Genomic DNA, 25,901 nt, shown 5'->3' on the forward strand with positions numbered 1-25,901 from the left:
TTAACTGTGCGAATAGATGAAAACAGGCATGATATAGTTGTTGTTATGGACATTAGTGTGGATTGTATATAGACCCCAAAACTGTAGGGGTGATGTTGAGAATGACATTTGGGAAAATTGAGGCACATGTAATAAAGGAACATCTGTAATTAGGGGTAATTTTAAGTTGCTTATAAATTCGGTCAATCAAATTAGTAACAATACCGTGGAGGAAGAATTCCTGGAGTGTGTATGGGATGTTTTTCTGGCCCAATATGTTGAGGAACCAATGAGAGAACAGGTCATCCTAGACTGGGTGTTATATAATGAGAAAGGAATTAATCAGCAATCTAATTGTCTGAGGGTCCTCGGGGATGAGCATGTGATGGAATTCCTCATCAAGATGGAGAATAATGCAGTTGATTCTGAGATAAGGGTCTTCAATGTAAAGAGAGGTGACTACCATGACACGAGGAACAAGTTAGCTATGATAAATTGGGGAATATTACTTAAAGGGTTGATGGTGGAAAGGTAATAGCAAACATTCAAAGAGCACATAGGTGAACTTCAACAATTGTTCATTATTATCTCACACAGAAGTAAAATAGGAAAGATGGTCAAACCATAACTTACAAGGGAAATTATAGATTGTATTATATCCAAGGAAGAGGCATACAATTGGTGAGAAAAACAATGGACCTGAGGATTGGGAGTGGTTTAGAATTCAGCAAAAGAGGACAAAGGAATTGATTAAGAAAGGGAAATGAGCGTAAGCTTGTGAAGAACATAAACACCGTCTGAAAAAATTTCTATTGTTATCTGAAGAGAAAAGTATTGGTGAAAAATATTGGTAGGTTCCTTATAGTCAGAAACAAGGAAATTTGTAATGGAGAACAAAGACATGCAAAATACATACTCTGGTTCTATGTTCACAAAGGACTACACAAACAACATTCCAGAAATGTTAGGGAACACAGGGTTTAGTGAGAGGGTGGAACTGAAGGAAATCAGTGTTAGTAGGAAAATGGTGTTAGGGAAATTGATGGAATTGGAGGCTGACAAATCCTCAGGGCCTGATAATCTATATCCCAGAGTACTTAAGGAAGTAGCCTTAGAAATTGATTTTTGATTTGATTTATTGTAGTCATATGTATGTAAGTTTTGTTTTGTGAGCAGGACAGGCAGATTGTAGTAAGTAAGGACATACAGTTCATTGGGTACTTATAGAGAGTGAAGCAAACAGGTTACACTGCCAAGGAGGTGCACAAAGGAAAATTAATATCAACAAGATTAACATTTATTGAAATTAGAGAATCCATTCATCAGCCTAAGAATGGCAGAAGCAGCTGTTCTTGAACTAGTGGTAGTCTCTATTCTGGAACAGTTCCTACAAATTGAAAGTAGCTAATGTAATCCTTCCATTTACAATGGAGTTAGAAAGAAAACCAGGGATTATAAAACAGTCAGCTTGACATCAGGAATGCGGCAAATGCTGGATTCATAAAAGATTTAATAGCAGACCATCTAAAAACAGTAGGAAGATTTGACTTCCGCAACATGAATTTATAAAACAATTATGCTTGACACATCGACTGGAATTTTGAGGATTTAACTAGGAGAACTGATAAAGGGGAGCAAGTGGATGTGGTTTATTTGGACTTTCAGAAGGCTTTTGATGAAGTTCTATGTAAGGGATTAGTATATAAAATTAAACTGCATAGGATTGGGCAGAGTGTACTGAGATGCATAGAAGACTGGTTGGCAGACAAGAAAGAAAGAATAGGAATAAACGGGTCTTTTTTGAAGAGTAGGCAGTGACAAGTGGCATACTGCAGGGATCAGAACTAGCACCCCAGTTATACCAAAACTATATTAATGATTTAGAGGAGGGAATGAAATGCAATATCTTTGAATTTGCAGATGATATACAAAGCTGGGTGGGAAGGTGAGCTGTGAGGAAAATGCAGAGATGCTTCAGTGTGATCTGGAAAGCTGAGTGAGTGAGCAAATGCAGGGCAGATGCAGGATAATGTGAATAAATATGAGGTTGTCCAATTGATAGCAAAAATAAGAAAATGGATTATTATTTGAATGAATGCAAATCAAGAGAATGGAATGTGCAGCATGATCTGGGTACCCTCGTATACCCAGTCACTGAAGATAAGCTTGCAGGCAGAACTGGCAGTGAAGAGGACAAATAATATGCTGGCTTTTATAGCAAGAGTATTTGAGTACAGGACCAAAGGTGTCTTGCTGCAATTGTACGGAGCTTTGGTGAGAGTTTACTTAGAATATTGTATTTAGTTTTGGTCTCCTTAAGTGAAGAGGATGTTCTCACTACAGCAGGAGTGCAGTGAAGGTTTACCAGATTGATTCCTGGGATAGCAACACTGACATAAGGATTATATTCACTGGGGTTCAGAAATAAGCAGGGGGCATCTCTTTAATAACCTATAAGATTCTAACAGAACCAGACAAAGTGGATGCAGGAAGGATGTTCCTAATAGCAGGGGATTCCAGAACCAGGGGTCACAGGCGAAGGACATTGAATAAACCATTTAGGACTAAGGCGAGGAGAAATTTCTTCACAGAGTGGTGAGCCTCTGGAATTTACTGCCACAGAAAGCAGTCAAGGCCAAAACATTGTAGCATGTCAAGAAGGAGTTGGATACAGCACTTGGAGCACCAGGGATCAAAGGATATGAGGTTAAGAGAGACCAGGCTACTGAATTGGATCATCAGCCATGATCAGATTGAATACTGTGTCAACAGGCTAAATGGCCTGCTCCTATATTCATGCATTTTAGGATTTTGTCAACAAGTAGGGATTAGGCTTACCATAATTTGATATTTAGTCCCACTGGAAAAATCATGAAGCAAATACATTAAGGTCCTGAATTTCCTTGAGAGAACTCACTGAACACTAGCCTTAGATTTGGGTTTGGTGGGATTAACTAGTTAAAAGCCAGCTTTATGTTGGTCCAAATATTCATAAGATGCATAGCTGAAATTCTCCAAGGCTTCTTAGACTGCACCCTCAGAACCCAAAACTACTACAATTTAGAGCGACAAGGTCAGCAGATATGAGAATACCACCACCAGCAGGTTGCCCTCCAAAACACTCACCATCCTGACTTGAAAATATGTCACTGTTCCTTCACTGATGCCAGGTTAAAATTGTGGAACTCTCTCCCTAACAGAATTATCGGTTTACCTACACCAGTGGTACAAGAAGGCAACTCACCAAAAGCCTTCTTTGGGGAAGCTAGGGATGAGGAATGAATGTGGACCAGCGAATGACTCTCATGTCCCATGTGAGCATAAAAAAGACCCTTGCACACCATTACACAGCCAATGGCTTCTGGTGATTAACAGTGGTGAAACATTCATTGAACTACTTCCATCCATGTGGCCTAGGCACACCCACAGCACTGTCAGGGAGTGTGTTCTAGAATTTTGATCCAGCAACAATGAAGGAACAGGGCTGTAGTTCCAATTTAAAATCGTATGTGGAGGAGGAGAATTTGCAGAGTGTAATGTTTGCATTTGGCTGCTGCCCATGTTTTTCTAAGTGGTAAAGGTCATGAGTTTGGAAGGTGCTGTCAAAGGAGCCTTGGTGAGTAATTGCAGAGTACCTTGTATACGGTATATGCTGCTGCAATTTAATGGAGGAAGTGAATCTATAAGGTAGTGGTGGGGTCCAATTAAGTGGATTACTCCTTTTTGGATGATGTGGAGCTTCTTGAGTATTGATGGAGCTGCGTTCATTTACGCAAGTGGAGTTGTATTCCATCACATTCCTGACTTGTGCCTTGTAGATAATGAACTGGCTTCGTGTGCCAATATAAGGATGATCACACGTACATAAAAATTACATGGTTGGCACTAGCTAACTGAAGTAACACCTTCAGAGTAGGGGAGATTTCATTTCAACCTGGGAGGGTTGAATGACTTGTACCTATCAGAATTCATACCTGGTTGACCTGGAAGCCCAGGTGGGCCTTGTGGACCCGGGACACCTCGCCCACCTAATCCAGGGGGGCCGACTGGACCAGGAGGACCTGGAGCGCCAGTGAAACCTGGATCACCTGAGAAAGGGAAGAAAAAAGTTACAAAACAACCTGGGATTTTCTGACAATCAATGTTCTCTCTAGCACAGACTCCCAACCCTTGAAGTATTTTCATTTGCCCACGGCTCATCTTAAGGCAAAAGCAGCTGGTGGTTTCTGATTGAGATGTCATGTTTTGAAACTCAGACAGGCAAAACAGGTATAGCTTGTATAAAAGGAAGAGAGTTACAATGAATCATCAGTCTATCCTTTCCTGTCTGGAAGATTCAGCTTAATGGATTTGGTATGGGTAGTCCTGATCTGTCTCTGGTTCTGTCTGGTCCAATCCTCTCTGAGGCCATATACAGGCAACTGGCATGTAGACAAAGAAAACAAGAGTAGAGTCATTTGCATATTTGAATGATGGAAGTTGGGATTGACTATTATCATTCAATGTTCAGATGTCAGCACAGGATTAAATAGAGAGAAGAGACCTGTATAATTGGACAGCCGTAATTGGACAGGTGGTAAAATTGTCAGTTTGCTTATGATTTTCCTCCCCATGCAGAAAAATAGAAATACCACCCTCCAGTCATGACAGATACAACAAGTTTCTGTAGGCAGACTGGCACAATTGTCAGGTAAGGTGAAGGAGGCCACTGTCTACATGGTAATGGTAACAGGGTCAGTAATAATCAGTTTCAGAACATTTGCAGTGTAGGTGGAACTACAGTCCCTCAGTGCTATACTGGAATGTGTCGCAGTTAAACAGAGGGATGCAAATAGCCTTTGGCAAAGGGATGACTGAATATAGGCAACAATTAGATCACTGTAGTGCCAATATTTTTGTTTGCTTGCTCTGTATTGTCTGCTTGAAGCACTGCATAGTTCTTTAAAGACTACTGCACAACGTCTTAAAGGAAAGGTTAGTGGTGCTTGGCGGGAATGTTGCAATGTACAGATTGCTGTACAACTGTGCACCCCAAAGGAAAAGACTGAGCAATACAATTGCTATGATGGTAATCAAAACTTAATGGGGATGAGAAGACTAACATGAGTCACTCTCAGTTGTGAAAGATACTCACTATGTCATATTCTGGGATTGAAACTACATGGCATTGTGCAACAACTATTCACATAAGTAAACTGTAGAGCCTTGTATCTTACTAGGACTCATCTTAATTTACACTTAAGATTCTATCTGCATACTGAGTGGACTATGTTTGCTAACGTGTGTAAGGGAGATGGCCATTAATATTTACAAAATATCAAACTGATTGTGCCAAAAGTAACCTGACATGGAAGGTATATGCTGGAGTGTAAGGCAACGTAGGTCTCTGGCCTTTTCCTGCAATGTCAGTTGGTAGACGAGTGTTGGACAGCCACAAATTTACAGGAAAAGTGAAAGGACAACTTAGTAAATTAAAATCAAAAACACAGTTATGTGTGAAATAGTGAGTAGAGTTCTACATTCCATCATTCTGCAGGATTGGAGGTGGAAATAGTCTCAAGAGTTGTGATTGACCAAGTCACTGATTCAGACTAAGTGAGCAATGCTGCTGTAACTCATCAAGAAAATACCACAATGATCTCATCTGACACTCACTGCATTGCCTTTATAGTGTCTCTATAAAAGACAACCAAGACAGTTTGTGAGATTCTTTCAGGCGATATGTCATGTACAGTACCTTTTGATCCAATTGTGCCATCTATTCCTGGTCGCCCTGGTTGGCCTGGTAATCCAGGGGTTCCTGGATCACCTTTATGACCTGGCAGCCCATTGATCCCTTGTGGACCAGGTGGACCTGGTGGTCCAGGAAGCCCAAAGCCAGGATCTCCCTGTTTGGAAATGGCAAGAGTCATAAGGTAGCTCTTATGAGTTACTTTTCTATGTTTATTTATTATACAACCAAATTTTACAGGTACAGTATACAGAAATGATTGTTCAATATCGAAAGAGAGCTGAAACAAGTTTCGATCAAATTAAATAGTGAAAAATTCAGAAGGGAATCAAGGAATCCTAAACCTCACATTGAGGATGTCACAGAGCGTCAAAGGACTTGATTAGATTCCCTACAGTGTGGAAACAGGCCCTTCGGCCCAACTAGTCCACACCAACCCTCCAAAGAGTTACCTACCCAGACCCATTTCCCTCTGCCTAACACACTTAACACTATGGTCAATTTACCATAGCCAATTCACCTGACCTGCACATCTTTGGAATATGGGAGGAAACCCACGCAGACACAGAGAGAATGTGGAAACTCTACAGACAGTTGCCCGAGGCTGGAATCAAACCTGAGACCCTGGTGCTGAGAGGCAACAGTGCTAACCACTGAGCCACCGTGCTGTCTTTGGAGGGTGTATTGCTTTTGAAGTATATTCCTGCTGTCACCAATCACTGCTTGAAACAAGACACCAATAAGGTATGTGCTGCATGACTAGGTTCGAGGAATCTAATATTCGATATAAAACTTTACTACTTTTAGTTCCTCACCTTCAGTCATGATTGAGAGATAATGCAGCAAAGTTCCCCAGTGAAGGAATAAATGATTGTGACATGTTTTCCAATGACTTCAAGGGCACTTTTGGGAAATGTAGCAATTTGCTTGGAAATCAAATTATAGTAACAGCTGTGGATGATGTATGAAAATTAGCTTAATCATTCAGGAAATCCCCGAACAAGAAATGTCTGAATAAATAGTGGGTTACATCTGCAAGCATAGATTACCAAGCAATTCTACAATTCTGAAAGCACAGATCTTGAAATCATTGCACTAGCACTGGGACTGGACCATTCTGAAAGTCAATTGTTCACCCAATTGTAAATACATACCTTTGGTCCTGGGATTCCCGGTTGACCTGGAGTCCCATCACGACCTGGTCTTCCCGGACCTCCTGGAGCACCTGGTGAACCTGGTAATCCTGGCAAACCTGCAGAAATATAAAACAAGCAGCTATGAAATTCCATAAGGCCTTTACACCGTCTAAGTTGTTTTTGGATCGCTACAAAAATGGCAAGCTAAGAGGTTGGATTTTTGTTAATTAGACAAGTAGCTTGTATCAGGAATTTTCTAACTTGGCAGAACCTGTCTCGATTAAAATGGTTGCATTGAACCCAACCTCAACTCCAGAGATTGGGATTGTGTTGGACCCACTGACTCTAGAAGAAGAGCCCAAATGGCCATGGTGGGCCAGGGAGGTGGCAGCTGATGATGCATTATCCTTAAGGTAGCTGGCTCATTTGCCTGCCTCAGTCCTCTGGAGCTTCACCACTCATGACACCCACCTACTCTCCATGTTTCCTCCATATCCTCAATTTCGCGAACACGCCACTTTCATTCTCATTCACCCAGTAGGCAGAAAAGAATATCACCTTTTCCCAGCTGCTTACAATTCTGATGAAGGATCACCAGAGTCGAAACATTAAGTCTGCATTCTTCCCACAAATGCTCCTGAGCTTCACCAGCACTTTCTATTTGAGGCAGAACAGGACCCCTGCTTAGTTCATGGATCTGTGAGACTTGGAGTTCAGCCGCGCATTAATAGTGAGGCCATCTGGAAAGTATTTCAGTCTAAACAAAATGGTCAGGTGTTACCTATGGAGGAATGGAGGGTGGTGGAGGGGGCTTAAAGCTGAACCAGGGGGACACAGAATTACCAGGGAGGGGATGAAGGGAGCGTGGAGGGAATGAAGATGGGATGGGGAATACATAAGCAGAGCCGGTAAGATATTTTGAGTTTACCTTTCAAAGACTCCGGAATTCATACTATTGTTCATGAATCCTCCGTGGGTTCATGAACCACATATCATGGAAACGTTGCTCTGACTTTATGAAAATTGTAGGGGCGGAGACAGTAAATGTCCGCTTTCCTAGTGGAGCATGTTGGGGCAGAGTGTGGGTTCACTACTAACACATTTCACCCAATCCAGTCAAACTCAGGGACTCAGGGAATGAGGCTGATAATCCCAGAATCAAGTTCTGCCTGTTCTTTCTTTCAATGACTCTGCAAAATCTAGGTCACTCACAGAGTTTCTTGCAGAAAAATAGGGAAATTGGGAGAAACAGATTTAATTTTACAGTTATTTTTAGTCAGGTCACTTTAGCATTTCACAATTTCATGTCCTCTTTACTCTCAACTTCAATTATCAAAGACCCTGAAGCCTCTTCAAGCAGCAATGGGCTGGTGCTAACCAATATTCATCTCTCTCTAGAAAGGCGCTTAAAATATTATAATCTGTAGAGTTTGGGTAAAACCATGATAATAGTTTTATGAGCATAAACACTATTAATAAAACCAATTTTCCATACATACAATCTTAATAACACTGAGTTTGCAATCTTCACAGCCAGCTGATGATACACCTACAATTATTGTGACTGCGTTTGGCCATATCCCTCCAAACCTTTTCTATTCAAGAACTTATCCAAAATGTCTTTTCGACTTCAGAACTGTGTCTGTGTCCATCAATGCTGCATTTCAATCACTGACCACTGTGTAAAAATCTTACCCCTCGTGTCCTTTCTAAATCTTTCACTTCTCACCTTAAGAAATGCCCCCTGGTTTTGAACTCCCCCAAACAAAAGTGACGACTGCAGATGCTGGAAACCAGAGTTTAGATCAGTGTGGTGCTGGAAAAGCACAGCAGGTCAGGCAGCATCTGAGGAGCAGGAAAATCGACGTTTTGGGCAAAAGCCCTTCATCATGAAGAGAGCCTTCAGGGCAGAGGAGATGACCTGGGGATTGCAGTGAGAGAGAGACTCACTGAGATTCTTGTGGAGATGGGAGGAGAACTTCTTCAAGGTAGGCATTCCTGATGAAGAGCTTTTGCCCGAAACGTCGATTTTCCTGCTCCTCGGATGCTGCCTGACCTGCTGTGCTTTTCCAGCACCACTCTGAACTAAACTTTGAACTCACCCACCCTAGGGAAAAGACCTTTGTTATTCACCAAATAATTCCTAATATAATCATTACAGTGGCAAAGGAGATCATTCAAGTGCAACAAGTCAGTGCCATCTCTCAGTAGAGCAATACAATCTGTCGCATTTCCTTGTTCTAGACCTGTAAGGTTATTTTGTACTACAGCCAATTTGATTTTCTTCAGAAATAATTCATTGTCTTTGTTTTCATCACTCACTTAGTCGTTGCAGATCATTACTGCTCACTGCATAAAAATTCTTCCTCACGTGCTGCTTGCTAACAACTCTAAAGCTGTGTCCTTTAGAGTGTATACCAGCAGCTAATGCTAACAGCAGTATTCCAAAGAACAGGGATCTCACCTGACAATGACCTTGTCAATATCTCGACTAACCATAAACAGTTAGCTGATGACTGTGTCTGGAGCCTTGACATGAACAGAGTCATTGGTTAAAAGGAAACGAGGCACTGAACACTTCAGTGATGTGGTAAAGGGCTACATGAATGCAAGGTTTTTCTATCACTATTACAATTTCAAAATCTATTATCAGTGGATAGGCGCCTACCTTTTGTGCCTGCTGGACCAGGGAATCCAATGCCTGGTGTTCCCCTATCCCCTTTTGGTCCCTGGAGTCCTGGTAAACCTGGTTGCCCTGGTTGCCCTGAGTCACCTTTAGAAAGGAAAACATATTTAATACATTATTGAAAGCACATGAATGGCAGGAGAGCTTTTTAAATTATTTTTCCATCATCCCTTTCATAATTTGAAGGACTATGCATGGCTACTAACAAATGAATATATTAACACACTATTGGGAATTAATAAATAAGTAATTTTAACAGAGAGAATCTCATTCCTCAGTGCCACCAAATCCTTTCACTATGCTACAAACATTATGTCATAATTACTATCATATAATCCATTTTTCCTACTGACTATGCATTTAAAGCTATCAACTATGGTCAACTCTTTTTTCATATTTCTCTTGAAGAGGGTGACAACTATTGAAAGATTGGCAACCTTAAAATATCAAGTGATTCTTTTGAGGTGGCTTGGGTCTAATCAACATTTTAAGTATGAGAAGCATAACAGCGAAAGTGGAGCAGGTCCTTTATCAGGGACACACTGGTGCACACACTTCCAAACATACTTTCCAATGTACTTAACACAAATATATGTGCCATATGATTGTGTACTGTAGCAAGCAATACTTTTAACAACTCAATCTGCATTCCTGATGAAGGGCTTATGCCCAAAACATTGCCTTGCCTGCTCCTCGGATGCTGCCTCACCTGCTGTGTTTTTCCAGCATCATTCTCTCAACTCCTCCTCAATCTTCAAATAGGATGCTTCAAAGTATAAAAGACTTGGCCATGATTGAAGTCAAGTCTCTTCAAAGATCTTGGAATCTCAAAAACCAGATAAGCGTTGATAGCAAAGATATTGCAATGAACTATTTGCTGGGTTCTGAGATCATTATGATTGGACAATACAGTTGTGATAGATCAAGAAGCAGGGGCTCACCCACAGATTTGTGTTAAGCATAATTTTGAGATAGTAACCTGGTTGGACTCAAATGAAAACACAGTAATGTAGTCAATCTGTGAAAAATGTCTACATTTTTCCATTTTTTTCACACCTTAAAATGATCTGGCATCGTACAGTAAAAGACAGGGTAAAAGATTGCGACATAGCTCTGGAAAACTCAGTAAACTTTTTCAGCTCAGCTCTGAAAGACTGTGATACAGTCCGCTATGTTGTCAATAAAGTAAGCATATTTTCCACATTTTCCAAAGCTGCTTCATTAAGGACATGTATTGTGCGGGTAATGTCCTGGCATTTGCACTGCAACACAGATTCTTAGATTTTCCTATCACTGAAAGCCGAAGCTTTTCAGTGTCATCATGTTGGCAGCATATTCTTTGCTTCACTTTATTCATCATTACATGTTTCATCTTTAGATATTGAATAGCAATGTTGCAAAAGATAGTGTGTAGTACCTCCCCAGACTTTGAACCAAGTGTGCAATTCTGAGTCAGTTGTTAAGATTGGAAAAATAAGGTGGTCAACATTGGGAAAACGTTTCCACCAATGGTTAACAGCAAGAGGAGTATTTCTCCATTGAGTTGGGAGGGGTCCCTTAATATCTCATTATTACCTATTCTTGTCTCATTTATCAGCAGCTTCCTAGTCTCTCACATGGCAGAGAGGAACTAAATAGATTCAATATAAAAGTGGGTACCCAGGCACCTCTGAGCTTTCACCTTTGCCAGCTGTCTCAACATCACAGGACGTGTTCCATGGGTAGCAACTGAGGGCACCCCATGTACAGATATTGGCATTGGACACAGGGCCAGACCTACTTCATCAACATAGCCTTGAACGGTGATTCCTATTAATCGGGAACATTCTATCTGCATTTACTCTGTCTAGTCATGGGCATGTCTAAAAGTCAGAAAATGAATGAACCTCAGCTACGTCAAAGGATCTGTTGTCAATCTGGATGGACAGGGTGTAGCTCAAGAGCATCATGTGATATCAGCCCAGGGGCTTCAACACAGTCAGTCAGCTGCTTGGTATGTTCACAGCCAGACATTCTATCCCATTATAGTCCAGAGCGTGGGCCACAGACAGTCCTGCATGTCTAGTTATTCACCTTTTTCCCACATTGCTGGGCACTCCCTGGGCAGTGGGCACCTCACAGACCAGGACGGCAACTTCAGATCAGGCTGGCAGGGTCTGGTGCCATTGTCCCATCTGTTATCCTGAGGAACGAGGATGGCCCTCCTATCCATCAGCCCATCCACCACGACTACCAGGACCCTGCTGGTGAAATGGGATGCCAACTTCACTTCCTCAGCTACAACCTTAGAACTGTGCAGCATTGACAATAGTATATCCTTGCCTTCAGCAAACTAGCAACAGATGTGATGCACAGTTAGCCTTCAAACATGGACAGAAGTCTCAGAAGTGGTGAGTATGTCTGTTATCGTTGGGCAGAAGGCTGGAGGCTCCCTGTCTTCATTCCTGATGAAGGGCTTTTGCCCGAAATGTCAATTTTCTTGCTCCTCGGAAGCTGCCTGACCTGCTGTGTTTTTCCAGCACCACACTAATCTAGATTGTTGTTGTTGGGTGTGAGTTAGTACAGGAGCAGCATCATCGAGGTGTGATTATTGAAATTAGCAGCAGATATAACTGATAACATAGAGGGAAACTCTCCATGAAACCCACTGAGACACTGAGGTGACCTTTGGTCATTTTCAGCGCAGTAAAACAGTTTGGTTCCATCAGCATTAGAAATGTTTTTTGGTACGTTACTGTCAGGACACAGGCAAGACCATTTTGCAGCCAATCATCTGTCATTGCCATTGTAACTGTCCCTTGTGCACTGCATCCTGTGCAGAAGATGTTGCCATGCCTTCTCCTGAACTGGCCCAACCACTCATTGCTGAGGTAATCATCTTGTGGTCTGAATCCCTTCCCTGCAGTATTGTACAGGAGGTGAGAACATTCTCTGCTCAAGCTGCCATCAACCATGTCAGCAAGGCTTCTTCAATGGCAGTAAAGGCAGCTGTTCTTAGTTGCTGGAGAGGTTGCCTGCTTGACAAACTGTTCAAGATATTTAGCTTCCAAATGCTTGACAAGTTTTACCTCCCCCTCTTTATCGACACCCATTATTCACTTTACAGCACAGATTTCCATTTGTTGTATCAACTTCACTCTGTCTCCAATCAGAAACATTTTTAACTAGCATAAATCCCCCCCCTAGTTAATTTGTCCTGGCAAAGTAGGCACAAGTAGGGACAAAGTTCTTCATCTTGTACAGACAGCTGAAGCATCTTACCTGGGCGACCTGCCAATCCAGGTTCACCTGGTATCCCCGGTGGACCTCTTGGACCAGGCTCAGAGACTGTTTGACCAGAATCACCTTTAGCACCTGGACAGAATGGCAAAGGATTAATGATGGTTCCCACAAACACCAAGTGCGATAGAACATTAGACAACTCTGCATGGGCTAAAAAGCACTAACAACTCATGATCGCTGAAAAGGTGGTGGACACTGTCACCATGCATAATTTAATAAGGAATTTTGATTGGTACTTGACAATGAGGGAGTTACAGAGTCTGGACAAAAATGGAGTATGGCGCTAACTACTCTATCATTGAGACAACATGGTCATGATAGTCCAAATTATCTCAACATGAGCTCTGTGATCTCAGGTGAAGCTTTTAGAAAGTTGGAACAAATTAAAGATGCTTGGCAAAAATAAAAACAGAGGTGACATGAGCAATCATGCAGTAAGTGATTTGTGTTTGAAGTCAATGTCTGATAACATGGTGGATTTTGATTCAAAAAGGCATTTGGAAAAATTAATTGAAAGAGAAAACATTTCAAAGATATAGGGTAAGAATACGGGACTGCTGCAAACTTGATGGATTAAATGGCCTCCTTCCAGAGGGCAGTGAATCTGTGGAACTCATTGTTGCAGAGGGCTGTGAAGGCCAAGTCATTCTATACACTTCAGACAGAGATAGATAGGTTCTTGATTTGTAAGAGGATCAAAGATTACAGGGAGAAGGCAGGAGATGGGGGTTGAGAAACATATCAGCCGTGATCCGATGGTGGAACAGACTGGATGGGTTGAATGGCCTAATTCTGCTCCTATATATTGTAGTCTTAAGCTATTGTGTAATGATTTCATGAATTTGGTGAACAATATCAAATAAGTTGGATCCCAACACACACCGGTTACATTAGTCAGAGGAAGGGGTGCATCAATATTCGAATACTGCATGATTTTGCTCAAAAGAGAGTTAAGGAGTTACAGTTGGTTTAGTTCAAAGGATGAAAATGTTTTATTGATAAGTGATAGTTCGAGTATAGCACAATCAGAATAGACAGCAGACATAACACCCAAGGCTGGTGTCAAGTTTTAATGGTGACTAGATCACATGTGTAGAATTCATTGGCCCTGTTGTGTGCTGGAACAATTTCTTCTTTAAGCTGATAGATGTTGAGTTAAAGCTTGTAAACCCTGAATAATTCCCTCCCTTTGTCCACCTTCCCATTCAGTTGCCTAAATGTCAAGGGGCAGTTGGGAATGGTGAGACCTTTATCACAGCCTCCTTTTCCCTCTGAGATCACCTTGTAGCAAGAATATCTTGTCCTTTCACAAGTACAGGCTCTATCCTATCAGGGACAGGAATGTCTTCATAAAGGCCTGTGCCTGAAGGAGCTGTGTGCCCAATGTAACACCCATCTAGAGGATGTTGGACAATTGACTGTGCTGTGTCTTTAATAAGTTTCTCAACTTGGCACAGGGAGAGAAACTGAAGGCTAACAGATCACAACCATTTAACACAACCATTCCTTTCAAACTGCTTTTTTCTTATGTTAGTAAATGCAGCATTTTATTAAAGCACCTACCTTGAGAAGGAAATTATCATGGACTTTCACAAGCTATTTCTAAGTTATGAGCTCATTTTCCTAATCTTGTAATTGAGAATGTGTCTAACATAGCAGAGTGAAGTTAATAAGATATTGTTGACTTACCTGGAGCTCCAGGGGCTCCAGGGCGACCTGATACTCCCTGAGCACCTTTCTCCCCTGGATAGCCTGGTGGACCAAATCCTGGTGGGCCTGGGGGACCTCTCTCTCCTGGAAATCCAATTGGGCCTGGGTCTCCAGGGAGTCCGATTGCTCCTTTGAAGGCCAAGCCACCCTAAAAAAGTTCCATGTACTTATTAATACCGAGGGGAGGTAGAAGATTCCACCTTCCACAGCCAGCACATTCCACAAAAACAAAAATCTGAACACCCATTTATTTGGAATAAAAATCACAAAAGCTTTCAAGTAATGATTAAAATGAAAGATTATCCACTCCATTACAAAAGCATGCTGATTATCTCTATTTTGGGCGGCACGGTGGCTCAGTGCTGCCTCACAGCGCTAGGGTCCGGGGTTCGATTCCAGCCTCAGGCGACTGACTGTGTGGAGTTTGCACATTCCCCCCTTGTCTGCGTGGGTTTCCTCCGAGTGCTCTGGTTGCCTCACACAGTTCAAAGATGTGCAGGCTAGGAGAATTGGCCATGCTAAGTTGCCCATAGTGTTCAGGGATTGTAGGTTAGGTGCATTAGTCAGGAGTGAATGCAGAGTAATAGAGCAGGGGAATGGGTTTGGGTGGGATACTCCTCAGAGGGTCGGTGTGGTCTTATTGGGTTGAAGGGCCTGTTTCCACACTGTAGAGTTTCTAAGATACTTAACTCAAAACCCTTCAAGTGTATGTTGATTATTTCCCCCAATTGATGTTGCTCTTACCCTCTACTGATGTTGAACAGAGCTTCGAAAGTCTCTAGATACAGTAAGAGTAGTCTGACATCCAGCTCCAGATAGCTCTCTTTTCAGTAACATTTCAGTAGCAGCGATGCACACCAACTATGAGACAGACTACAGAAATTCACCAGAGATCCTGCAACAATACCTTCCAATCCCACAAACTCTTCCAGCTGGAAGGACAAGGGCAGCAGATACATGGGGACATCACATGTGAGTTCCCGTTCAGGCCATTCACCATCCTGACTTGAAAATATATTGTTGATCCTTCAGTGTCACTGGGTCAAATTCCTGGAATTCCCTCCTTAACGATGCCATCAATCCCCTTATCCCATGTGCGAAGAAGAAAAGAGTTTTGGAAACATGTCTGGATGGCAATAGTGTGCTGAAAATTCAAATCCTCAGGCAGTTTTCTAGGAGCAGTCGTTTGAGCCAACACAACCACAGGAAATTGATGGTCAGGAAAACACAAACTGACCCACCAAGCCTATCCATATTACAGTGGCTCGTGCACCATGAAGAGAAACATCTTTACCTCTTAAACCTTCGCTGCACACTTCACTTCTATAGCCTGTACTCACCTGGAATATGACAAAAAGGGAAATACCCAATGGACATTAAAGTAAAAAGATAACCTCTGTTCATCAAAACTAAGACCATAAGACATTGGAGTAGAAGAAGTAAGTTTTTTGTCCAATCGTATCTGCTTTTATATTCATTGAAAATATGGCTGATGAGATCATCCCCAACATGATTTTGCTGCCTTTTCCTCATAACCCTTGATTCTCCTACTAATTAAAAATCTGTCAATCACAGCCTTGAACTTAAACCAACCTCAAAGGATCTCTGTGGTAAAGAATTCCATCAATTCACTAGCTTCTGAGACAAGAAATTTCATCTCATCTCTGACTTCAATGGGTGACCCCTTACTCTATGTTTATGCCCTATGACCTCGACTCTCTTGCTAAGGGAAACAACCTTTCCACATCTACCCTGTCAAGTACTTGATGAATATTCTATTTTTTTAATAAGGGTGCCTCTCATTCTCTAAAATCCATTGGTTACAGGCCCAGCATACCCAACCTCATATGACAATCCCTCCATGCCTAAATCAATCGAGTGAAACTTCTCTGTACTGCCTCCAATGCCTGTATATATTTCCTTAAATAGGGGGCCCATAACTGTTTACAGTATTATAGCTGCAGTCTGACCACTGCACTGTATAGTTTTAGCAGAACCTCTTTATTTTTCTACTCCCTTCCTTCCAGAACAAAGATCAACAGTCCATTTGCCTTCCCTATTACCTGATGAACACGGATGTTCGCTTTTTGTGATTCATACAATGAAGACCTCCAAATCCTTCTATGCTGTAGCTTTCTACAGTCTTTTTCCATTCAAATAGCATTCAGTTCTTTAATTTTTCTTGCCAACGTGCACACCCTCATAGTTTTCCACATTATATTCCACTTGCAATGTCTTTGTCCTCTCATTTAATCTGTTTGTATTCCCCTATAGACTTGATGGGCTGAATATTACGTTTTTATGGCTACATGCAAGTTGTGATGGGTTTTTTGAAGTGTTTCTTGTTGTGAGGCCAAGTTTTTCCACCTTATCTTATAAAATATATCCCATTAGTTACCTACCCTGCACCTATGGCATCCTTTTCATCCAATTCAAGCCCCATCCTAATGCACACCGTTCTTGGAACAATTCACTTCTGCCCCCATATTCTAGAATTGAACAGCACCCCTGGCACTAGTGTTATATTTAAAAGGCTGTTGCACCTCTGTGAGTCCAGAACTTCCCTGCAGGATTCCTGACAGTTACTCCAGACAGGAAGAGTTCATCACCCCACTTTGTGGGCAGGGCCCTACTGGATGAGGTGGTGTACAGGTGGGATTTCCTATTTCCCAAGGAGCAGCAGATTACATCAGAGCATGCTAAGGTCACCCCAAATTACCTCCTAGGTCAATACTTTTCTTAGAATCCCAACAGTGTGGAAACAGGCCCTTTGGCCCAACAAGTCCATCATGACCCTCCAAAGAGCACCCCACCCAAATTCATTACCTTACCCTACTAGTCTACATTCACCCCTGACTAGTGCACCTAACCTATGCATCTCTGAACACATGGGCAATTTAGCACGGCTAATTCGCCTAACCTGCACATCTTTGGACTGTGGGAGGAAATCAGAGCACCCGGAGGAAACCCACACAGACACAATGAGAATGTGCAAACTCCACACAGACAGTCGTCTGAGGCTGGAATTGAACCTGGAGTCCCTGGCGCCATGAGGCAGCAGTGCTAACCACTGAGCCACCGTGTCGCTGTGTCAGCCAATTGGCTGAATGTCCAGCAACGTAAGAAGAAGGTCAACAACCTTCCTGATGCCACCAGAATGAGTGCCACCATCTCCTTTCGGATACCTGTTACCCACTCGATCTCTGCTACCATACTCATCTCCTCTTCAGGCTCACCCTCTATCATACTCACTATTGTCTACAATATCTTTCCACACTGCTGTCATCTACCTCAACCCTGACAACACTAACCCTGTAGGTCCTCTGTGCTCCCTACTCACTCACTCAGGGCAAATTCCTAAAATTAACATCTGTGCCATCCACTTTCATCTGCTATGGTACCACCCTCTCTCTTATTCCAGATGGAAATTGACACCATCCCCCTCCCTTGTCTGCTCCCCCTCCATCAGGGAAGACAGAGTCAAGTCAGGTGATAGGCTGCAGGGCATATAGCTCCTCGTCTGTTATCAGAACTGTATCCTGAATCTGACCACCTCAAACGGCTGACCCTGTCCATGTCCCTCATGATTTTATAGAGGTTTAAAAAATCATGAGGGGCATAGATAGGATAAATAGACAAAGTCTTTTCCCTGGGGTGGGGGAGTCCAGAACTAGGGTGAGAGGGGAAAAATATAAAAGGGACCTAAGGGAAACTTTTTCACACCGCGGGTGTTGAATGTATGGAATGAGCTGCCAGCTGAAGTGGTAGACGTTGGTACAATTGCAACAGTTAAAATGCATCTGGATGGGTATATGAATAGGAAGGCTTTACAGGGATATGGGCCAAGTGCTGGCAGGTTGGACTAGATTGGGTTGGGATACCTGGTTGGCATGGATGAGTTGGACTGAAGGGTCTATTTCTGTGCTGTACATCTCCATGTCTCTGACTGACTGAGTGAACCCCAGGACTGGTATCAGAGGCTGCCCTTGACTTATTTGGGAACCTACTTGCCGAAGACTATTCCTATTGACTTGACTGATGACTCTGACAACTATGACACGCTTGCCGGCTTGGTTTGTATCATAATGCATGGCAATACAGCAGTCCTACGTATCTGGCTGATGGGGAGAAACATAAAAAGTCAAGACAAAACAATGCAATCCAGGGATGCTGTGAGCATTCGGGTAGGCTCAGAGTGAATGTGTGACTGTATGCCAACAGCCAGGAGGTGGCCCAACCCATGAACTGGGTGCATGTCCTAAGCACAGCACCCTTCCTGCAATATTACAAGGATAGTTGCTGGTGCTGCCCAAGATGTCACTTTGAAGTGCAGAAGTGGCCTGCAAGTGGATCAGAAATGGACCATATAGGCTGTTAGAGGCTGGCACGTGTCGGAAGCCAATGTCGGTTAACACGGGGTACTTGTGGCTGGTAACTATGATGGAGCATGGTGTACAGTGTCTAACATAGTCTTTGAAGCAAGTAGTAAGCTGATTGCCAAGTACCCACTCTAACTTCCAACTGGAGAATTCTCAGTCTCTGGTTTCTTTGGCACATTGAGTAGCTAAACATTAATGAGGCAAGTTATGGCATTAATAAGGCAAGTTGTAATGCCGCTTAGTTGGCAACTCACCACTACCTCGTGAGGAACTCACCTTATTGCTGGCAAATACATAAAAGATGGTGTGATGTTTTTTGAGATAAGCCTCATTGGACTAATCACACTATTCTGCCACAATTCACCCATGTCATTCGGCCCCTGATGAGTGGCTATCCTTTGTGTCATCTACACTACTCGCTTTCCTACTTTTTCCATGAGATGACATGGATAATGCAAGAACTGCTCCAGCTTTGTTTCAAAGACATACTGAACTCATGACACTAGACTGTGGTATGTTTCTGAGACTCATTACTCTTTGGGAGTATTCAAAATATTCCGACTCTTAGCTTGTTTAAACTCATATACCCTAGCCTTCCCTAATAGTATTAACCTGGAATAATCTACCAAAATGGATCGCATCAAGCCCTTTAGCAGTTTTCTACACCTCTACCAGGTTGGCTGTAAGTTCATGTCTTTTTAAACTAAATAGCCAAAAGCCACTAAACCTCTTTGAATAGTTAAATTTCTATAAGCCGGGAATCAGTTTTGCAGCTCTCTTGTGGATCTTTACCAAGACCTTTATATAAATCCACCATGTAGGAGAACAGTCAAAGATACTCAATTATCCTCCCCTGACATAGCAGATCATTGTTAGTCACTTTCTTTAAGAAATCTGAACTGAAGTAGCAGAATAATTACTCACGGGTACACCTTTAGGACCAGGTGGACCTGGCAGGCCGTTTCTTCCTGGGGTGCCATCTAATCCTGGAAGTCCTGGGGGTCCTGGGAAACCAGGATTCCCTCGATCACCTTTTGGGCCTGGAAAGCCAAAGCCGTCTCCACGGTCACCTTTCGGGCCACGGGCTCCTGGAATACCAGGAGGGCCTGGCAAACCCTAGAAATGGGGAAGACAGAAAGACTGGCTGTGAAGTTAGATACTTCCATTAAGAACTGAAAATGGTCTTTAATGGCCACAGGATTATTAACCAAAGCCTTAGATTTTCAAAATGTATATGACTGAATTGAGGAAATTTAAAACATGCATCCAAGATCAAATTCAAAGAAAGCAAGGGAGAAGTGGAACATAAGTAATGCACAAAGGTGCAAATCCTTTTAGTTTTAGAGGCCATAATACTCTTTATTGATCCTTGACTATAGGTCTCTAGCCTGGAGCCCATATTGTCAATTAGATCAGCCAATGGACATCTAGTGTTACCATGATAGGCAATGAAGATCCATTCTACATCTTCTCCCACCCCCCCCCCCCCCCCCCCCCGCCCCCAGCACTTACAGGCGGTCCCAAAGTTCCAATTGGACCAGGTAGCCCACGATCTCCTTTCATTCCTGGCAATCCTGGTTGACCTGAAATCCAAAAGCAGACGCCTACTAGTTTCTACACAAAAGCTACACAACAGTTGAAATAGTCAGATAGACTAGAGATGATGCATTATATCGAGAGATCCAGATTGTATAACTGCAGTCAGCTGTCATTTCTCTTTCTGCCCTGGACAGTCTGAGGGTCTACACAAAAGGCTCGAATTCCAAATTGCCACCAATTGTTGCTTAGAGCAGTGAGATTACCATAGCAGTTATCCTTGTGTAAAATCAGAGAGATAAGGAGTCAGGAAGATGAGTATAAAAGGTTAAGTCTGACTGCGTGATATGCTAATGAGTCAAGATTATGTTGCTGGAAAAGCACAGCAGGTCTGGCAGCTTCCGAGGAGCAGGAAAATCGATGATTCAGGCAAAAGCCCTTCATCAAGAATTCCTGATGAAGGGCTTTTGCCTGAAATGTGATTTTCCTGCTCCTCGGATATTGCCTGATCTGCTGTGCTTTTTCAGCACCACACTCTCGACTCTAATCTCCAACTGTTTGCAGTCCTCACTTTTGCCTGATATGCTAATGAGACAAACTGTACGTCAGAGGAAGTGATACAATGTCACATGATTTCACTCTGTTACGCAGCCCTGTGGCAAGATGAAATCACAGAAAAATCCTTCAATAAAAATCTTATAGAGTCATAGAGTCATAGAGATGTACAGCATGGAAACAGACCCTTCGGTCCAACCTGTCCATTCCGACCAGATATCCCAACCCAATCTAGTCCCACCTGCCAGCACCCAGCACATATCCCTCCAAACCCTTCCTATTCATATAGCAATCCAAATGTCTCTTAAATGTTGCAATTGTACCAGCTTCCTCCACTTCCTCTGGCAGCTCATTCCATACATGTACCACCCTCTGCGTGAAAAGGTTGCCCCTTAGGTCTCTTTTATATCTTTCCCCTCTCACCCTAAATCTATGTCCTCTAGTTCTGGACTCCCCAACCCCAGGGAAAAGACTTTGTCTATTTACCCTATCCATGCCCCTCATAATTTTGTAAACCTCTATAAAGGTCACCCCTCAACCTCTGATGCTCCTGGGAAAACAGCCCAAGCCCGTTCAGCCTCTCCCTGTAGCTCAGATCCTCCAACCCTGGCAACATCCTTGTAGATCTTTTCTGAACTCTTTCAAGTTTCACAACATCTTTCCGATAGGAAGGAGACCAGAATTGCACGCAATATTCCAACAGTGGCCTAACCAATGTCCTGTACAGTCCCAACTCCTGTACTCAATACTCTGACCAATAAAGGAAAGCATACCAAATGCCTTTCTTCACTATCCTATCTTCCTGCGACTCCACTTTCAAGGAACTATGAACATGCACTCCAAGGTGTCTTTGTTCAGCAACACTCCCTAGGACCTTACCATTAAGTGTATAAGTCCTGCTAAGATTTGCTTTCCCAAAATGCAGCACCTCGCATTTATCTGAATTAAACTCCATCTGCCACTTCTCAACCCATTGGCCGATCTGGTCAAGGTCCTGTTGTAATCTGAGGTAACCCTCTTCGCTGTCCACTACACCTCCAATTTTGGTGTCATCTGCAAACTTACTAACTGTACCTCTTATGCTCGCATCCAAATCATTTATGTAAATGACAAAAAGTAGAGGGCCCAGCACCGATCCTTGGAGCACTCCACTGGTCACAGGCCTCCAGTCTGAAAAACAACCCTCCACCACCACCCTCTGTCTTCTACCTTTGAGCCAGTTCTGTATCCAAATGGATGGTTCTCCCTGTATTCCATGAGATCTAACCTTGCTAATCAGTCTCCCATGGGGAACCTTGTCGAACGCCTTACTGAAGTACATATCGATCACATCTACTGCTCTGCCCTTATCAATCTTCTTCGTTACTTCATCAAAAAACTCAATCAAATTTGTGAGACATGATTTCCCACGCACAAAGACGTGTTGACTATCCCGAATCAGTCCTTGCCTTTCCAAATACATGTACATCCTGTCCCTCAGGATTCCCTCCAACAACTTGCCCACCACCGAGGTCAGGCTCACTGGTCTATAGTTCCCTGGCTTGTCCTTACCACCCTTCTTAAACAGTGGCACCACGTTTGCCAACCTCCAGTCTTCTGGCACCTCATCTGTGACTATCGATGATACAAATATCTCAGCAAGAGGCCCAGCGATTACTTCTCTAGCTTCCCACAGAGCTCTTGGGTACACCTGATCAGGTCCTGGGGATTTATCCACCTTTAACCGTTTCAAGACATCCAGCACTTCCTCCTCTGTAATCTGGACATTTTGCGAGATGTCCCTACAGTCTATATCTTCCATATCCTTTTCCACAGTAAATACTAATTGCAGAATATTCATTTAGTATCTCCCCCATTTTCTTTGGCTCCACACAAAGGCCGCCTTGTTGATCTTTGAGGGGCCCTATTCTCTCCCTAGTTACCCTTTTGTCCTTAATATATTTGTAAAAACCCTTTGGAGTCTCCTTAAGTCTATTTGCCAAAGCTATCTCATGTCCCCGTTTTGCCTTCCTGATTTCCCTCTTAAGTATACTCCTACTTTCTTTATACTCTTCTAAGGATTCACTCATTCTATCCTGTCTGTACCTGACATATGCTTCCTTCTTTTTCTTAACCAAACCCTCAATTTCTTTCATCATCCAGCATTCCCTATAGTTACCAACCTTCCCTTTCACCCTGACAGGAATATACTTTCTCTGGATTCTTGTTATCTCATTTCTGAAGGCTTCCCATTTTCCAACCATCCCTTTACCTGCCTCCAATCAGCTTTTGAAGGTTCTTACCTAATACCATCAAAATTGGCCTTTCTCCAATTTAAAACTTCAACTTTTAGATCTGGTCTATCCTTTTCCATCACTATTTTAAAACGAATAGAATTATGGTCACTGGCCCCAAAGTGCTCCCCCACTGACACCTCAGTTACCTGCCCTGCCTTATTTCCCAAGAGTAAGTCAAGTTTTGCATCTTCTCTAGTAGGTACATCCACATACTGAATCAGAAAATTGTCCTGTACACACTTAAGAAATTCCTCTCCATCTAAACCTTTAACATTATGGGAGTCCCAGTCTATGTTTGGAAAGTTAAAATCCCCTACCATAACCACCTTATTATTCTTACAGAAGGCGGAGATCTCCTTACAAGTTTGTTTCTCAATTTCCCTCTGACTATTAGGGGGTCTATAATACAATCCCAATAAGGTGATCATCCCTTCCTTATTTCTCAGATCCACCCAAATAACCTCCCTGGATGTATTTCCGGGAATATCCTCCCTTAGCACAGCTGTAATACTGTCCCTTATCAAAAATGTCACTCCCCCTCCTCTCTTGCCTCCCTTCCTGTAGTATTTGTATTCTCGAACATTCAGCTGCCAGTCCTGCCCATCCCTGAGCCATGTTTCCGTAATTGCTATGATATCCCAGTCCCATGTTCCTAACCATGCCCCGAGTTCATCTGCCTTCCTTGTTGGGCCCCTTGCATTGAAATAAATGCAGTTTAATTTATTAGTCCTACCTTGTCCCTGCCTGCCCTGACTGACTCACTTCTGTTCTCAGCTGTACCCATCTCAGATCGATCTCTTTCCTCACTATCTCCCTGGGTCCCACCCCCCCATCTAGTTTAAATCCTCCCAAGCAGTTCTAGCAAATTTCCCTGCCAGTATATTAGTCCCCTTCCAATTTAGGTGCAATCCGTCCTTGTACAGGTCACTTCTACCCCAAAAGAGATTCCAATGATCCAAAAATGTGAATCCTTCTCCCATACACCAGCTCCTCAGCCATGCATTCATCTGCTCTATCCTCCTATTCCTGCCCTCACTAGCTCGTAGCACTGGGAGTAATCCAGTTATTACAACCCTTGAGGACCTCCTTTTTAAAATTCTACCTAACTCTCTGTACTCTCCCTTCAGAGTCTCAACCTTTTTCCTTCCAATGTCATTGGTTCCAATGTGGACAATGACCTCCTGCTGTCCCCTCTCTCCCGTGAGAACATTCTGCACCCTCTCTGAGACATCCTTGTTCTTGGCAGCATGGAAACAACACACCATTCTGTTTTTTCTCTGCTGGCCACAGAAACGTCTGTCTGTATCTCGGACTACAGAATCCCCTAACACAATTGATCTCTTGGAAGCCGAAGTACCCCTCGTTGCATTAGAGCCAGTCTCAATACCAGAAACTTGGCTGTTTGTGCTACGTTCCCCTTAGATTCCATCACCCCCTACATTTTCCAAAACAGCATACCTGTTTGAAATGGGTATATCCACAAAAGACTCCTGCCCTAGGTGCCGACCTCTCTCATCTTTCCTGGAGTTAACCCATCTATGTGACTGTATCTGAGACTTTCCCCCCTTCCTATAACTGCCATCCATCACATACTGTAGCTGTTGCAAATTCCTCATCGCTTCTATTTGTCTCTCCAACCGATCCACTCGATCTGATAAGATTCACAACCAACAGCATTTATGGCAGATATAATCCGAAGTAACCCTTAAACTCTCTTTAAACTCCCACCTCTGACAAGAAGTACATATCACTGCAAAGGCCATTTTTGCTCCTTCACAATCTACAGACCCAGAAAATAACACCGTCTTATTCCTCTACAAAACAGTGCACCAGATTAAATTAATAGCTATGGCTTATATTTTAAGTTTAATCAAGAGACTTATCTCCAAAAACATATAATCAAGAAAGAATCCACTGTACCCACTACTGCAGCCTTTCTATTGGACAGATTTAAAACAACAATTTACTTATCGGATTCTGTGCTGTGAACTTCACGTAACAGTCCCTCCAAGATTAGTTGTGAATTTCACTGTTTGTTAATTTTCCCAGATGCACTCCGAAATCCAGCGATACACGAATTCAAACAGCAAAGGCGGTAACTGTGCAGGTTTTCTCTCTCTCTCCTGCACTGTCCTCACCATGTGCTTCCTTTGTCTGCCCTTCTCCCTTTTAAACGGCTGTTGTTTTGACTTTTTTCCCCAAAGTTCCAAAACAATGCAACAGCATATAAAACAGTAATTGCTGCTCCTGGAATTCGAGGAAATCACCTCCAACACCTAAAATACCTCAAAAAAAGGAGCCAGAAATTTTTCCCATCCTCCATCTTGGATGATTTCCTTACTTTAGCAGCACAACAAAACCAAGAATATTCTAATACACAAGTTCCTCGTTGCTCTGATGTCGTACCTGGAAGTCCATGTGGTCCTGGAGGTCCTGGTAGACCAGTAGCTCCGTTGCCAGTACCAAAACAGTTAAAGCATGTGTCTCCCTTATCCCCTATCAAGTCAAAGGGGGAAAAGAGAGTGTTAATAATGTGTAAATGCTATTGAAACCTCTGGATCTCTAAAATCTTCTATCACATCATAGATAATTCTCTGAAATAAATGAAATGGTTAAGTGTGTGAAAGTTTC

At 42.7% G+C, this 25,901-nt stretch overlaps 1 protein-coding gene across 4 annotated transcripts in view; it reads right to left on the reverse strand.

Moving 5' to 3' along the window:
- Positions 1-25,901, reverse strand: part of col4a5 (collagen, type IV, alpha 5 (Alport syndrome)) — a 266,388-nt gene that overhangs the window by 93,848 nt on the left and 146,639 nt on the right. For 3 of the 4 annotated variants that reach the window (XM_072595460.1, XM_072595459.1, XM_072595458.1), the window contains 9 exons: positions 25,677-25,766; positions 20,416-20,486; positions 19,828-20,019; positions 14,504-14,672; positions 12,794-12,886; positions 9,515-9,619; positions 6,865-6,962; positions 5,717-5,867; positions 3,954-4,067 (listed from right to left, as the gene is read on the reverse strand). In XM_072595460.1, coding sequence (XP_072451561.1) covers positions 3,954-4,067; positions 5,717-5,867; positions 6,865-6,962; positions 9,515-9,619; positions 12,794-12,886; positions 14,504-14,672; positions 19,828-20,019; positions 20,416-20,486; positions 25,677-25,766 — 1,083 coding nt within the window. The remainder of the gene's footprint in view (positions 1-3,953; positions 4,068-5,716; positions 5,868-6,864; positions 6,963-9,514; positions 9,620-12,793; positions 12,887-14,503; positions 14,673-19,827; positions 20,020-20,415; positions 20,487-25,676; positions 25,767-25,901) is intronic. The other variant, XM_072595461.1, reaches the window with a different exon arrangement.

This window comes from Chiloscyllium punctatum, chromosome 25, assembly GCF_047496795.1.
Source record: "Chiloscyllium punctatum isolate Juve2018m chromosome 25, sChiPun1.3, whole genome shotgun sequence".
Lineage (NCBI taxonomy): Eukaryota > Metazoa > Chordata > Chondrichthyes > Orectolobiformes > Hemiscylliidae > Chiloscyllium > Chiloscyllium punctatum.